At 40.9% G+C, this 17,254-nt stretch overlaps 1 protein-coding gene across 1 annotated transcript in view; it reads left to right on the top strand.

Annotated features, from left to right (window-relative positions):
• Positions 1–16,648, top strand: part of MAP3K9 (mitogen-activated protein kinase kinase kinase 9) — a 55,088-nt gene extending 38,440 nt beyond the window's left edge. Inside the window, exons 6-11 of the mRNA XM_075614208.1 lie at positions 111–351; positions 2,641–2,763; positions 4,820–4,973; positions 5,434–5,543; positions 6,828–7,616; positions 11,213–16,648. Coding sequence (XP_075470323.1) covers positions 111–351; positions 2,641–2,763; positions 4,820–4,973; positions 5,434–5,543; positions 6,828–7,616; positions 11,213–11,685 — 1,890 coding nt within the window. The 3' untranslated portion in view covers positions 11,686–16,648. The remainder of the gene's footprint in view (positions 1–110; positions 352–2,640; positions 2,764–4,819; positions 4,974–5,433; positions 5,544–6,827; positions 7,617–11,212) is intronic.
• Positions 16,649–17,254: the final 606 nt, after the last annotated feature.

The raw sequence follows: 17,254 nt of genomic DNA, 5'->3' as shown, positions 1-17,254 counted from the left end.
TACTCCATAAGACCGATCCCACCACGCGGGGTAACTGTGTCTTCCAGCACGGAAGGGGTCTTGTAGCGTACCACTTCTTAGGAAATATGGCCCACCATCTGTTTTTAAAGGAGCTGCGTAGCTGGGAGGAGGAACTTTCGCGGGCCGCCCTAGAGCAGAAGAATCACGAGGAGCTGCTGCGTAGACGGGAGCAGGAGCTGGCGGACAGGGAGATTGACATCCTGGAGAGAGAACTGAACATCATCATCCACCAGCTGTGCCAAGAGAAGCCCAAGGTGAAGAAGCGCAAGGGCAAGTTCAAGAAGAGCAGACTCAAGTTGAAGGACGGCAACATAATCAGCCTGCCCTCAGGTGCGTTCTCCGCTGCCTTGCACTCTTTGGCTGGGATTCACTAGGCGCTAACTGCTATTGACATGAATTACTGTTCACGCCGGATCTGGGTGCAATACCCTCCAACAGCATTTAGTTAATCTCCCCCTTTATGTGCCGGGCGCTTAATATTCCGTGCCGGTTGCATTCTTCACGTATTTCTTTTTTTCGGTAATGTTGCCGGGAATCTTATTTTCAGCTAAGACCTTTTTCATTTAAAGGTCATTAGAATAGGATGCAAAACCAAAACGGGATGTGTCGAGCGGAGGAAGGAGGGGGGGGACATGGCCTTTTTAAGAGATTTGGACCAGGCGGTATCACCAGTCACATTCTATTACAAAAAAAACACCACCACATATTTGTGAATGATCCAGTACACAAATATAAAATACATTTTCCTGGTAACGGACCAGAGCTGCGAATCCTCCAGAACAGAGAGAGTTCAACTTAGTGGTTCCAAAAAACATTTTTTTTTTGAAGTGCAATCAGCTTCCATAGAAAAGATTCAATTGCCCCGAAGGTAACTGTTTTTTCTTATTTGAATTTTAGGAAAAATGAGGGTGTTCAAGCATTGTAGCCACTTACATCTGTTTAACTACCGGTGGCATTCTAATTACTTTGCAAACAAAGGAACAGAACGAAGCTAACGATTTCAACTACTTGAAAACGTTCTTATCCGCAAAAGACATTAGTTAAAGATTGAAGAACCCTCCAAAGCATTTGTTTACTATGTAAACGTTAAAGGAGCAACTCGTGCACCTTTTTTTTTTTTTACTTGTATTTTTTTAACATAGGTTTGAAGCAGGCGGTCTCCGGAGCTGAAACCCTTTATCTTCATCTCTGGGGACCCCCTGCTTTTCGAGGTAAAGACCTCCAAAGGGGGTGCTGGTATCTCAGAAAAGTCTAAAGCTCCCGCGTCACAGGGGTCAATAGGAAGCCGAACCTGATGGCGTCACGACTTCTATTGGCCCACACGGTGCGGGAGCTTTGAAACGCCGCCATTAGGCGAACCCTGCTAGCGGAGGGGCTACCGGCACCCCCTACGGACATAAGTATCTCCGGAAACGGGCTCCCTGGAGCTGAAATTAACGGGGTTCAGCTTCGCGGACCCCCTGCTTTAAACTCATGTTAAAAAAATATTTGTAAAAAATAATCGCCCGCTGGGATTGCCTCTTTAAAAGTTGAGCACATTATTATTATTTTTAAATACTTCTACTTGTCCCTTTCATTTGAAGCTGACCATGTAGCCTATTGAACATGACGCAGAGCTTAGTTCTCTCCCGCCCTGTGCAGAAGGCGGGGTGCGTGGAAAGTGTCGCTGCCTGCTCTCTGCTCTGCTGTCTTTATACCGTTTGCTTGATATGGGACTGGCAGAGACGGCTGGGAAGTTAAGAGTCAGCTTAGAATCTCCTGAGGGAAGCCAGACTGCACTTTAATGCTCTATATTTGTGGTATGTAGGCTTCAGGGATACAGAATAGAGAGACGGTCAATGCAAAGCGCAAAATCAATAATTAGACATACAGACATTTCAAGTTTCGCTAGTGCAGCATACTTCAATCTTCTGAAAATGGTGAAGATTTTAATATCATCAGGGAAACCTATTCCCATCACCTTCTATATTTTGGCTGATAAACTCTGTTTAGGGAAATCTCTGGAATAAGGGAGCAATACTTCAAAAGGGGTCAAGTGAGACAGATTTGATTTTGCATTAGAATAATCCTTTTCATCCTGTGGGCTGCTTCACTCTGAAACCAAATCGGTGCATCTTTGCAGCATGTTATTATTGTCATGTATGAAGAGTAATCCGTGATGTAATGCTGATAACCCCCAAAGGTTATATATAGACAGAACAATATATCCACCCAGAACAGGCTATAGTGCATATTCATCTCTCAGATTCCCTTATGCTGGTGAAAGCTGATTTTTCTTGTAACGCTAACAAAGCATATACATGCTGCTCTGCTTGTAATTCCATATATCAATTGCCCTACATACAAAAAAATATATACAGAAGTAACAAGGGTTGTTGCCTCTGCTAGTGCGTTAATGCAGAGAAGATGACTGCCACTGGAAGCTCTGTAATAAATTGGCTGTGTTATTACGCTATATTCTGCGTTATCAAATATCAGTGTACAGTTAAAACACAAACACATTTTTTAACAATATATAAATATATAAAGCCATATGTCTTAAGTGCAAGAGAGCCCATTGTGTCTTATTTACTAATAATGTCCTTTCTATCCTCTTACTTGCCATGCTTTGCCTTGCAGATTTCCAACACAAATTCACAGTGCAGGCTTCTCCTACCATGGACAAAAGGAAGAGCTTAATTAGTACAAAGTTCAGCCCTCCTGCAAGTCCCACCATTATTCCACGGCTCAGGGCCATCCAGCGTAAGTAGCCTTGTGTGAAAAATCAATCGTACTTGGATACGGGTACTTGAAAAGATTGAAGACCCCCAAGCTCTTTGAAATCCTTCTCTGCAATAATTGTATTTCAATTTGTGATTGAGGTGATGTTGTTTTAAATTGCTGTAATCCGGGAATACAAAAAAACAACATAAAATGCACAAAATGGTAAAATCTTACAGGCTGAGGACTGTTAGGTGTAATTCATCTTTTATCTTTGTATAATGAGCTTTTCAAGTAGAAAAAAGTCTTCTGTACTTTTTTTTTTGTTTACATGGGTTTGACCTCGATCTTCCTTTGAGTCGTGATAACATTACTGATACTGTACAGTAAACATAATTAAATAGAGAAAACCATTTGGGGGCAAGGAGTAAAGTACTAGAATTGTAATGTAATAGTTAGCAAATGGATACTAATTGCACTCACTAGGATTATTAATAATCCAAAATTAACCCAAACACCAAAATGTAAATCTACAAATACGGATTTGTTTCCCCACAAGCAATGCACTCTTATTGTAGCGCTTATCGTATGAGCACATGGTATCCATTCACAAGCATTGCACTCTTATTGTAGCGCTTATCGTATGAGCACATGGTATCCATTCACAAGCATTGCACTCTTATTGTAGCGCTTATCGTATGAGCACATGGTATCCATTCACAAGCAATGCACTCTTATTGTAGCGCTTATCGTTGTCACGGTAGCTTATGACAAGATATAATGAACACCAAATATCTGGGTTGAACTGAACGAGGCTTAGATATAATAAAATATATGTATTCCTTAAATAAGGTGAACACAGCAATATAGTACAATTAACAGACAAGAAGGTAACACTTACTTAGGGTTGGGGGATGGAGAAGTATCAGCTAGCAATTCTCCAGCAATCCAGTGACATTAAAGATGGTATCAGAAGAAGAACTAAAAACTGTAGGGTTGACACAGTTTATATACCTGTGTAACCCTATTCTTAACATTGAATACAGACTATTGGTGAACAATTATCTGTATCCAATCCCTAACGTGGAGACACAGATTAACCCATGCCCCCCAGCTAATTAGCCCATGTGTACTGGGACTCTATGGGTAGCCCCATAATTAAATCAGGGCAACGACCAATCTACCAAATGAAGTATCTGCATTGTTTGTAGGTGTAGACATAACACTTACAAACCACTCCAGTTTGATGATTCTCCGCCCTCAGGTAACAATTAGAGTAGCAGAGTCTGTTGATTAGTACTTAGGCTCAATCATCCGGCTGCCCTTCCTGACCTATTTAGCATAGCAGATGGAGTCTGCATTTTTCAGAGCAGATCCAAAATACCATACATATACTCTTTAATATCTACACATATTAATAAGTTCCATTCTGGTGGGCTCAGTGGGTCGAAATTTGCCAGTTTTTAATGCCTACAGTGACTCCACATATTGGCCAAATATCAACTCTCTGTGACCTCCAGAACTGGAGATACAGAAATGCACTTTAAAACATTAAAATACAGGATTATAATGAAACATGGGAACAGGGGAACATACAGTTTCCTGACATGACAAGGTGTAAGCCACATTCCTGGACCGAAGTCCAGTTAACCCCTTGCCTCCCTGGTGAGGTCAGGGGGTGGCCATATGGGGTGCAACCCCTTTAATACCGGGCCAACCCCCCTCTCCCTCTACAATCGTATGAGCACATGGTATCCATTCACAAACAATTCACTCTTATTGTAGCGCTTATCGTATGATCACATGGTATCCATTCACAAACAATGCACTCTTATTGTAGCGCTTATCGTATGAGCACATGGTATCCATTCACAAACAATGCACTCTTATTGTAGCGCTTATCGTATGAGCACATGGTATCCATTCACATACAATGCACTCTTATTGTAGCGCTTATCGTATGAGCACATGGTATCCATTCACAAAAAAATTTGTTTGGCTAAACACTATTAGACTAAAATATTTAATATAAAAATATTTGTTGCCCTTATAATAAAAGCTTCAGGTCACACTAATGAGAGTTTTTCACACTGAGCAGTGACTCCGGGCGACACTAGCAAAACAAGGAACCGTAGCACCGGGGGTCAGAAGGATGAAAGTGAAGAGGATGAGAAGAAAGAGCAGAAGAAGAAAGGCCGCACGTGGGTGCAGGGGTCTCTCGGTCCTAAGGAACCTGCCGGGGGAGAGGACAGGTAAGAGCTCGCTGAACAGGAGTCAGAAACACTGAATAAGAGGGGACAGACAACGTGAAGGGTCATCCAGCCCAATGATCAGAGCGGGACTGTACTCAGTGGAACGTTTACACATTTTTCAGCATAAATCCGCTCCGCCGTCCCCCATATTCACCCTGTGTATCCCATATTAGACCGCCCTGCCATCTCGGGCCTGTGCCTGACTTTCTCACCATCGCCCATATTCACTACGCTGTAAAGGTATTTTCACACGCTGGAGAAGGTGTTCTCCTGTTCATTTGAATGGAACTGAACTCTTCTCCAGCATTGGAATTTAAAAAAAAGGTGTGTGTATGTGTGTATATATGTATGTATGTATATATATATTATATAAATAATATATATGTATGTATATATTAATATAATATATATAATAAATGCACGTGGCCAAAAGAGTGGATGACATTTTCTTCTCTGCCAGTCTTAGGATGGCTGTGGAGGGATCAAAGCTGTTTTCCCCTAGTACTTCAAACCCTGGGAAGCCGCTCAGGACACCCATCACACCCGGATTCACCACCGTGACTGAATCAGGTAAGCAGAACGGAATTAACTTCTTTCATTTCTTCCTTTATAGATTGTTGTTTGCGCCACAACCTGACACAGACGCATAATACTGAATACATTAGTGCCGAGTTTTTTCAGCCTACACAATATGAAACACAACAGTACATACCACAGACCTGATTTCAGTTTTCCATCTTGTTAACATTTTGCAGAATATTTTCTGCAGAGGCCGGGCTGCTTTTTGTGAATTTTCAGAGGCCTTTTGATCCCTGAACATTTGGAATCGCTGCTGCGTTCTTCCTCCGTTAGGGACAGGCTCATTTCTCCAGCAAAAGAAGCCTGTAAGAAATTGTTGCCGTGTACCGAAGAGAGAGACATAGAAATCCTATGTGTGGTGCATGCCACTGATTTAGTAAATGATTTGATTAAAGATAAAGTAACAGAAAGTAAAGCTTAACGTTTATTACATCAGAGCATTAAAAGCAGCAGTAGGTATTAAAGCGACCTAATGGATTTATTACGAGTGGGATATGTGCGCTCACAAACATCCGGACTATTGCACGTTTGGGATTGAGAAAAACAATCCAGAAAGGGTTTGAGCTGCGAATTACGATTTTATTATTGATTGTGTGTCACTTAATTTTTTTATCTGCACTATCTGATTCTATTTACAAAGAATCACTAAATATCACTGGATATTATTCTTATTGTCAGCAATTATTGGGTCTAAGCGCCTATACGATGACACTTTTTTTCACTCAGCCCACCTAGTCTGCCCATTTAGTTCACGGATAGCATTACTTCTTAGAAGTTGGATCCCTAATATTCTGCAGCTTTTAACATATCTACAATTATTGAATCTGTTCATTTATTTTCATGTTTTTTATTCCATGCCGCACAGTTTATGAAACACGATGCACGTATCAATAATCTTTCCTTGCAAAATACCTTGTAAAAAAAACTTTTATAAAACTGTGAAGTGTATATTGAAACAAAATTGTGCCTTTGTAGGTAAAATCTAGTTAGACTTCCCAATATGACATTGTTGGCCATTACTCCAGCAATCTTATTCAATGATACTGTGAGATGGGAGAAACAGACTTGATGGGCCATAGGTCATCATGTCATCATGCAGTGGGAGAGGCAGACTTCATGGACTATATGTTCCTCTTGAGAGTTTGTGACCAGATGGGAGGGTTAGACTTAATGTGTTGAAGATTCTGCCTGTCACTCTGCACGTTTTTATCATTCGAATTTCAAGTGAATTAAAGGTGTTTCTCTTGTTTCCATGTCTTGTTGTAATTGGCACAGAGGCCGAAAATGCTGTTGCGCCATTTGTGAATCAGATGGAAATCAAAGAGCCCCAAACACCTACCCCCAACAAGTCCTACCTCTGCATACCATTCCATAAAGGAGATGATGGGGAGGGACCGTTTAGCGATGCCAGTGACAATCCCACACCGGTGAATTCTGCTACCAGTACCCCACAGCTTACTCCCACCAACAGTCTCAAGCGCGGATCTCAGCACAAGAGGTGCTCAATGGTCCTTCTGGGTTGTGGGGCTCTTCTTGCCACTGTGGGCTTAGGCTTTGACCTCCTGGAAGCAGGCAAGTGTCAGCTAGGTCAAGAAGAAAATGAACCAAAAGAAGAGAAGAAAAAAAAGGAGAGCATCTTCCAACGAGCCGCCCGTCCGAGGAGAAGCACCAGCCCGCCCTCAAGAAAGCTCTTTAGGAAAGAGGAGTCTTCACATCCAGGGGAACCCCCAACATCTCTCACCCAACAGTCCCTGTCTTCCATTTCTGAATGTAACTCTACACGCTCACTGCTGCGCTCAGATAGCGATGAGATAGTGGTGTATGAAATGCCCATTACGCCAGCAGATGAACATCCACTGGTCGTCAACAATCCGCTGGTCGATGTTCACATTGAGACATTCAAACGGGATCCCAACCAGTCCCTCACACCAACCCATGTGACTCTAACCACCAGAGCCCACCAGTGCCACAGGAGAACCCCTTCGGATGGAGCAATCAAGATGGTCCCAGTGATCGCTAATGGAACTTCGCCCAATAATTGTATTACAAGCTCTTCAGGAGCAAGTAAGTCTACGCCAGCTGATGACAGGCTGTTGCATTTGGGTTAGACCGTGGCTATCCTTTGTAATATTGTTCATTTAAAGGTGTCAGTCTTAGAAACATAAATTATATATTCGGTAAAGGGAGATTCCTTAGGTGTGGTCTTTTTAAAATATTTGCTTCTTAATTAAAAATATGTTTAAAAAAAATCTTGACAACGGTGGGCATCTTAGAAGGTTGAAAAATGATTTGCCATCAATATACTGTATATGTTTCAAAGAAACAGCATTTGTGCGCTGGAAAGGGGACCACAAAAACTCGATAGCATATAAACCTCTTCTTCAAAGAAATGTAAAGGCATACAATTATAAATGTATAAAATATATATTTACAAATACAAGGACAATACATTTTTTGAAAAGCTCATCAAGTGGAACGAGCTTATAAAATCTTAGCACATTTCCAAGAGAAATTCAAGATAAAACAAGTTGGTGAATTAAGTCTCTGAGTGATGTCCTCCTGTGTAGCTTCCCGTCAGGGTTCCCCACCCGAGCGCTTGCTAACAATAACCTAGAAAGAAAGAAGCGCTGATTTAAAGACTATATTTATATATGTATTAGGTGATACCTTTTTTTATTTGGACGAACAATTTATGTCCTAGGACAAGCTTTCGAGGGCTCTCCTCTCTTCCTCAGGTCGGCAATACTGATTAACAAAGGAATCGCACCCAAGAACGGAAAACATTTGAACTCAGAATGATAAGACTCTTTGACACCAAAACAAGAGGACTTAATGCGGATATGGGGTTTCTCACACACTATCACAATTATTTGTAATTATCCTGCCTGCCTCTCTGCCAATGTTCTTATCCATACCTCCCCCCGACACACACAGCATCCCCTTCCCCCTCCATGCTGTCCCTTGTCACCATTTTATTACCCTTCCAATGTCTTCAAACACGTTCTCACATTACCTTATCTACAGTACATCCTTTTTTTTTGTTTTTTTCCTGCTCTTCCAAACCCTGTTTTAGCCATAGATTCCTTTGTTAATCAGTATTACTGACCTGAGGAAGAGAGGAGAACTCGCGATAGCTTGTCCTATGATATAAATTGTTAGTCCAAATAAAAAAGGGCTCATCAAATACTGAAGATCTAATTTATCCTGCACTATCGCAACTGGACTAACACGGCTATTTACGTTTTTATATATATATATATATATATATATATATATATATATAGTGGTCGACAAATCACCAAAAAATCTACTCGCCGAACAAAAAAATCTACTCGCCACCTAGTACCACACGTGTGCTGCTTGGGCCAATAGGAGCTCGCCATAATGTTAAATCCACTCGCCCGGGGCGTGCAGATGTATAGGTTTGTCGATCACTGTATATATATATATATATATATATATATAAAACAAAAAAAGAGAAAGCGCACAGCCAATAGCGTAAAAAGTGTATAAAATATTTAATAAAAATGTTGAGGAGAGGGAAACAAGCTCACTCACAAACGAAAAAGAATAACAGGCATGTATATATATATATATATATATATATGTTATATATCACCACCACGAGATCAGCACGGCAAGGCCTCCTACAGCAGAAGATGTATCAAACGCTGTCAGCTATTAGTCCAATGCTTCAGACCTCGTGGATGGTAATGCAACTGATGAATGCGGAAGTCCTTGGTAATCAGTCCCTCCAGACCAGATCGGCTCTCATCCGCACCAACTCTGGGACTCTGTGCAGCAGGGCTGGAAGCTTGCCACTCCTTCCGTCCCCTGATGATGACGTAATGTCGGCGCTGCTGTCCTGACGCGTTTCGTCAGACACACTGACTTCGATTACCAAGGACTTCCGCATTCATCAGTTGCATTACCATCCATGAGGTCTGAAGCATTGGACTAATAGCTGACAGCGTTTGATACATCTTCTGCTGTAGGAGGCCTTGCCGTGCTGATCTCGTGGTGGTGATATATAACATATATATATATATATACATGCCTGTTATTCTTTTTCGTTTGTGAGTGAGCTTGTTTCCCTCTCCTCAACATTTTTATTAAATATTTTATATGCTTTTTACGCTATGGGCTGTGCGCTCTCTCTTTTTTTTGTTTTAGATTTCTATGGAATTGGTTCTCCCTCTGAACGCTGCCCTACACCCATTCAAGCGTTAACATTGGACTGGACTTCCATATAGGAGTGGATTATTATCAACCATTTCATTTATAATTTTATTGTTTTTTTTTTTCTATTTGCATTACTTATACATCGATTTATGATTTATTATTATTTATCATATATCTTTTGGCGCTACTAACTTTTGTTTGATATATATATATATATATTAGTAATTTGTGTTAAAGGAGCAATTTCTTAATGTCTGCACCACCGGCTGCGTGCTGCTCCGTTTCGTGGACCTGCTTTCATGAAGGTCATGTGACAGCAAAACAGAGGCGCACAGGCAAAGGCAGCATTTCCAGACACCCCTGGTAATCAGATAACCCATCAGCATACTACAACCACAACAACGCCACCTGCTTCACGGATTCACCCACCTCTGTTGATAAGCTGACTGTTGCTGTAATCCTATGAGTGCATGATATTTAGAAATGTCTCCTTTAATACACTTTATAGTCTCCGTCTGCGCTTCTTTATTCCTACTTCTTGTTATCAATACATGTTCGTATATATTTATATTTGTCTTGTGTTTTTATTTTGCTCACGCACCTTCAGCCTCATTTACATATATTTATGTAGGTATATACATTTATATTGAAAATGTTGCAACTGTTACTGCAACAAATAAAACCTCTGATTGCATACCTGTGTAATGACACGTAAAGGTCCATATGTGCTCGGCACCTACGTGTAACATGCTCACTAGAGCTCTTGCAAGATTTGCCATCTATACTCAGGAAATGTGGACTATGAACCTAAATGTTGGTAAAGCAGTTAATGTGTTGGTTTTTGAGTAAATCATTTTGATTCCAGACCCTTTGTGTGATCTTGAGCAAATAATTGTATCCTTGTAACTTGCTCATTTAGAAGTAATAATAGTATCACTGTTCACTTGATACAAAATAGGTCTTATGTAACAAAGTGATAATGCTACTCGGTGCGCTATCACACGGAAACTACTATTAAAGTCAGTGAGAGTTTCCATGCAACAGTGCCCCGATCTTTAACAGATAACCACGAAAGTGTCACAAGCTTTACTTTTAGAGTAGACACAAGCACTTGAAATTGCTGCCGCGGTTGTGTGCTGGAGGTGAGAAGTTTCCTTTCTTCCGAAAAGGGGCATTATGGGAGACATATAGAGGGATGAATACAAGTATATTGGGGACCTAAAAGTTGGTAAGTGAATTTGGTGAGATTATGGTGTTTTTGTTCATTGAAACGATCCCTTAGAAAGCTAGGCTTACAGTCGAGCCTTGAAGGCGTGACGAAAGGAAGCACTAAGTGGAATGTCGTTCCAGAAATTGCTAATAGTGAATGTTAAGAGGACTTCTGGGGGGGGACCCAGAATGCAAAGTTAATAGAAGAATAACTAGATAAGAATGGAAGGGGACTCACAAGTCACTTGGTCTTTTTTTTTTTAACTCAGGTATCATATCATCCCCAAGCCGAGATGCACAAGAGGTCCCCCGTCTTCCTGACCCCAATCTCGTGTTCCCTCCAACCCCACGGCGCTGGAACGCACAGCAGGATTCAACACTGGAAAGACCCAATACCTTGGAGTTTGTAGCAAGGCCTCGACCCTCCACCAACAGACAGAGACTGGACTCCTGGTGGTTTGTGTCTCCCAGTAGAAACCGTGGCGAATCTTCTGCCAACAGCTCATGCACTGAAACCCCAAGCAACCTGGACTCCTGCTTCGCTAGCAGCAGCGGGAGCACTGTGGAAGAGAGACCCGGGTTTTCTGGCTTCATCCCCTTACAGGTGGGACGCCCTGTAGGTGAACGGACACTACTGGATGTGGACGCAGAAGGCCAGAGTCAGGATAGCACTGTCCCTTTATGTAGAACCAAACCTAAAGCCTACAAAACTGCGGCCTGCGAACAAAAACAAGAGTTCTGATCGTAAAATGACAAGCTGAATACGATCAAAAGAAACCAGATGCAGCCACAAATCTTGCACTGAATGCACTTTGAGGATTAAAGAAATCACTGGAAGGCAATACGAGATTTAGTCATTATGCTGCTCACCCCAATTACTCCTAATTACACCTTTTTTTCATTTCCTGGAGACTAATGTCTTATTGTTTTCAGAGTCATCTAGAATCTAACCAGAGTTTTTCAGTAAATATACTGAATTCTGAGAATTGTTTCATTTTGCCTTTTCTTAAAGAACAAAAAACAAGAAAAAAAACAACCAGATCTTCTGGTTTCCAAATTCAACCAATGTTTTCGTCTCTTCTTGTTTTTATTTGCCAGTGAAACATGCCGACGCAGCAACACTGCCGCTGTCAACTCCGTCTGTGTTAAATTCCATGTTACACGCAACCACAGGACTTTTGACTAAAGTAATCTCTGATATATGCAAATGGGATGTGTAATCCTGGTCAGTATTTTTGTGCTAACTTTCAGAAGAAGTCGCTCCCACTGGTGAACGGGTTTCCTGGTCTTGATCAAAAGCCCTGCACACTGATTTTGTTCTCCCTAGCAATATTGACACCAAATGCAATTGTGGATTCTGCACTGGAAAGCCATTGAATGGAATCCAGCGATGTAGCTGGGAAGAGGTGGACACGGCCTCTCTGTGGCTCTCTTCTCATTGCTCTTGTGTTACCTGACCCGCTGTCATGCTATTGCTTGCATTGTCTGTGGTATTCAGACTGGGATTATAGCATTGCCTATCAAGTGGCAGATTATTATTGCCATTAAGTATTCTAGATATGTGCATGGATATGTTAGACATTAAGTACCACTCCACCTCTCTTTGCTTCAAGGCTAAGTAAACCATGGCACTGCTGGCAGAACCTGAAATGCATTGCTTATAATACAGCTGACCATTATGTGTATAGTACAGGCTTTGCCTTATGTACAATACAGATAGACGTGTCCACTGCACAATACAGACAGACTTTGATCTGAAACGCAGACCTCAGAAATGCGTTGCAGGTCATTTAATTCAGCCTTGGGATATGCTTTAGGATGAGCCGTTTCCTGTGAACAACCCCCCCCCCCCCCCCCGAATGTAGCTTTGCCCATATTAGCTCACCTGTGCCCACATGTCAATGTGAATTTTCTTTCTTTTAAATGTGAACTTCGTGTTCTCTGTATGTCTCCTTGATTAACACTCTTCTCTTTTATGCCTAGCTTGCACCATTTGAAATTAATGCTATCATAAAAAAGTAGCTATTGAACCAAAGCTGTGTGCTTGGTAACCTTCAGAATGGATGCTACTAATAAACCAAGGGGACCAATGTATTCATTTAGGTGCAGTTTTATCTGGCGTCCCAATCAGAATTGGGCCCAGAAGAATATAGTATAAACCCCTTCAGTGCTATAGTCAGTCCTGCAAGGCTTTTTACATGCTTAAAGCAGCATATCGTGTAGGGCTTCACTCCAGTCACATGTAATTGGGCAGATTGTGACCCTACCAACGTGGCCCCAAAAATGCAGATGCCTTCATCTTCTTTGATTCTTCGTAATTCTAGCTGCTGACTTGATAACTTAGTTGAAGTGGAAATCTTGCTGTTTTAAGATTGTATGGGGATCTTATTAGAACTTAACTATTTGGTATCCCCATTAATAGATTGTGATTGTGTTAATACTTCCATTTGAGTTTTTGTCCCACTGGAAAAATTAGGCTAAAACTTTAGTATTTTCACCTAACAGTTTGTACTTTCAAATCACTTTGTTAATGATGCATTGCCACATACTTGTATCCGTGTGAGATTCATGTTATACCTCTAACTGCTGGTATCTGTAAGCCTTAAAAGCACATGGGATTTTCAACAGACTTAAAAGGTGACCTTAATGTTTTTAGGTATCTTCCTCACAGAAATGTACCAAACAATGATCATATCCATGTTTTCACTCAATAGTTAAGAGAGGCATTGTGCATTTGTGATGCCCGTTGAGACATTTCAAGTATGAGACTATAGGACTATGCCGCGTGTTCAGATTACATATTAATGTCTCTGGGTTCTGCTTCCTCTGGGACACATCTTTGCCTTTGATCGGTGCAATACTGAAGAATAGGAAAGGTTTGTGCTGTACTGCAGTAGGTGAAGCAGAAAACAGGATTTCAATCAAATTTAATTCAGTGTCTCATGGCTGAAGTAAAAAAGGCGCCATCTTTGATTTATGGTGAGATTAGCTTCTTAATTAGGTTATATCATAATTTTGTATACATCACTTTAGATATTTGCACAGTTTGAACACTTCAGATCCTAACTTTCCTTAAACGGCTAGAACATGAACCTCGATGGCACCCTAAATCTCATATCCCATCTAATCTGCATTTGGAGTATTTTAGACATTGTGGCGGCTGTTCTAGGAGCCTCGTGTTTTATTCGTGGTCCAGCTCTTTGAAGGAATAACAAAGTTGTAGAATCACTTCCCACTTTTCCCTTATCTCGTGGCATCATTACTAAATGTGTTAGTTTGTTTATGGAGCTATTTGATCAAACCGGCTAGAACTTCTTTGTTCCTGTGCTTACGGTCACTTCCATTTTTGTTATTCCAGGTCCTATGCCACTGAAGACCATCTTGTTGGACTACTTTCTAGATTACTATACTTGTATGTTCTTTGGGTTCCAAGACTTTGAATGGGGCATTTTGCCTGATAAGGAACACCGTGCATTGGATAATGACTTATCTTGGTAACAGTTTCCAATGTCCCTCAGTTCCTACTTAAAACAATGATATTCACCACCTCTGCCTTCTAGAACTCCAACCTTTAGTGCCACCATACCTCCGACACTTCCACGTCATGTGACTGCCACTGGAGCGATCACATGACCCGACTGATACCCATATGCCGCTATCTGACCTGAAATGAAGGGAGCTCCATTTCTGCTCTGTCAGAGCGGTCAGCCCGACCTGCCCCTAGAAGAAACAAGCAAGTGCCCGTGACGTACCAGTTACGTCATAAGTGCACTCTAAAGGTTAAAGCTGTAGTCCGTACTTGGCGATCTCGTCTTTCCCTTTCCGACGCCGTTGTATTTTTAAAATATCACTCTGTTTACGACACAAGCATTTGAAATATTAAGTGACTGGGAGGTCAACATGGAGTTCTCCTCAGAGCCCAGTACGGTCTGAGGTTACCATGGTAAGCTAGACATTATTTTTAGTTGTAGGACATGCTCGAGACCAGATACTATCATGATGCGTTCTACTCAGACATATGGGGGATTGCTGCTTTAATAACTAACAATAAAGTTCCCTCCCGGCTAATTCTATTTAAACAAGGCTAGAGATGTGAAGGGTATACAGAGGGAAGGGAGAAGGGTATACAGAGAGAAGGGAGAAGGGTATACAGAGGAGGCTGGAAACTTTGGATCTCAGTTCTGTTAAGTAAAATAATTTAGCTGGTTTGCAATTCTGTTGCTTTATACTCAGCCCATTGAGTCACCGTGCTGTGGTCTGAATGGCATAATCCCCCCCACCCTGATTTCATATCCAGTGATGCTATGTTCCCCTTGCTCTGGAACATGTCAGCTCCGTTTAAATAAATGAGGCTGACCTTTTCCAGAGCGATGTGAATGTGTATATTAGACAATTTGGTGAGTTGGGGGTCTGGATACCGGCATTTAAATCATTAAAAGCAGAAATTCATTAGTAAGAAACCAAGCAAAAACAATTCTATTGGGATGTACCTTTCACTATTGGGACTATTTAACGATGAAGGGAACTATGGGTTAATTATCGAAATGCAAATTGCTAAGAAGTGCCATAATTATACCTAATTAAATCCACAGCCAGAGCAAAGGCAGCTATTTGCTTTTCTGGGACTAAGTACAACTTGTGCAGGCCACAGTGAAATTCAACCTGAAAGTGATGACATTACAAGGAGGAAGAATACTCTGACAAATGTGAAACCAGAGATTGTGAGAAGCAAGTATTCCCCCACTGTTTAACCATTGTTTTTTTTCCTTCGAATGTTATAATCCGGCTTTATATTTGGGGGTTATATGGTGGTCAAAGAAGGCTCTGATTGGCTTAGAGGTATTGGATTTGCAGAGGACATCTGTAAACTTGGGTACCTCTCCCAACCAATGAGTTCAAAAGAAAAATGTGAATGAATTATAATAATAATTTTTATAATGCAGCACAAATGTGGACTCCTGACGTCTGCCCCGGGTGCTCCATAAATACAAATAATGGAAGAAATACTTCCCGTATAAGTCCACAGGTAGTGCCTGTTCAAGTGAGAATTTATTTCTAAATATTCGACATTCATTGTCCTTGACACAGGCCCGTGTGGGGGTCAAAACGTAGAATATTTAGAAATAAATGATTGCTTTGCATAAGTCCACTGGTAGTGCCTGTGTGGGAATCATCTCTTCCATTATTTTTACTTAGAATAATCTTGTCATTCCATTTGCATACAGTCCAATGAAAAACATGCTGTCTTTGGATTGCAGTACCAATTGCTAAGGTTACAACAGGTGTGTTTGGCTTTATATATGTATACATATACACAGATCTATTGTGTCTGCACGTGTATATGTATACATTAGGAATTGTTAATATAAATCCTGCTAAAATAGTAATTTGGTCGGATTGGGGACGCCTGCAACATTCCTACAATAAATAATTTATCAGAAGTGATAGGTTTGTGTTGTATGTACAGTATTTGATTTATACATGCCGCATGTATTAAAAAAAAATATACAGACACACATTGTATGGTATATACATGCAGTGTATTCAATCCCCAGCTGCTGCTCTATCTGAAGGTTAGATACAGGAGCATGCCCGACCTTGGTTGTAGCTTTGTGACCATGTTTATCTTTTGATCTTGAGATTTACACCAGTCCGAAGGGAATTAAGTTACAATGTGATATCCAGCCATTGTTTATTATATGAAATGATATGTATGGTGCGTATCTCTCTCGATCTTTCTGCCAGTCTCTACAGTATGTAGGTTATTTACTAAAGTCCAAAAGAAAAGATTTGTACCAGATTATCAAAGGATAAACTCCAATTGCTTTCTTTGGGTACCTTTCCTTTTTTTTTTATAAATATGATACTGGTTTTGCCTCTGTTTTGCAGCTGGGAGAGTTTAGTAAATAACCATCAATCTTTTTTATACCATACACACACAAATAGCAGTGTCCAGCATCTCCCTCTAGCACTAAAGGTGTCAAGACAAACGCCATTGCTGAAAGTGACATTTACACACTGCACAGCAAAGAGGTTACTGTGCTTATAACCAATGTATCTTGCGGTAGTGGATAAAACACTGTATTAGAAGGTGCATCCACTCTTGGTCAATGTGAAAAGCAACATTTAGGTTCTTTCTTCCCTGCTTATTCTTAATATCCCAATACACTTATTTGTGTAAAAAAATATATAGATTGAATTTATAACAAATGTTACAGCGTCTCCCCAGCAAATCTCTAAAGTTTATAGCTCTGTTCATTGTGTCAGTCACAAGGAGCAGGAAACAGGGAATACATGTGGAATGACGGCCT

Source organism: Ascaphus truei, chromosome 9, assembly GCF_040206685.1.
Source record: "Ascaphus truei isolate aAscTru1 chromosome 9, aAscTru1.hap1, whole genome shotgun sequence".
Classification (NCBI taxonomy): domain Eukaryota; kingdom Metazoa; phylum Chordata; class Amphibia; order Anura; family Ascaphidae; genus Ascaphus; species Ascaphus truei.
Note: the sequence above shows the minus strand (reverse complement) of the source record. Positions and strands in the feature narration are given on the sequence as shown.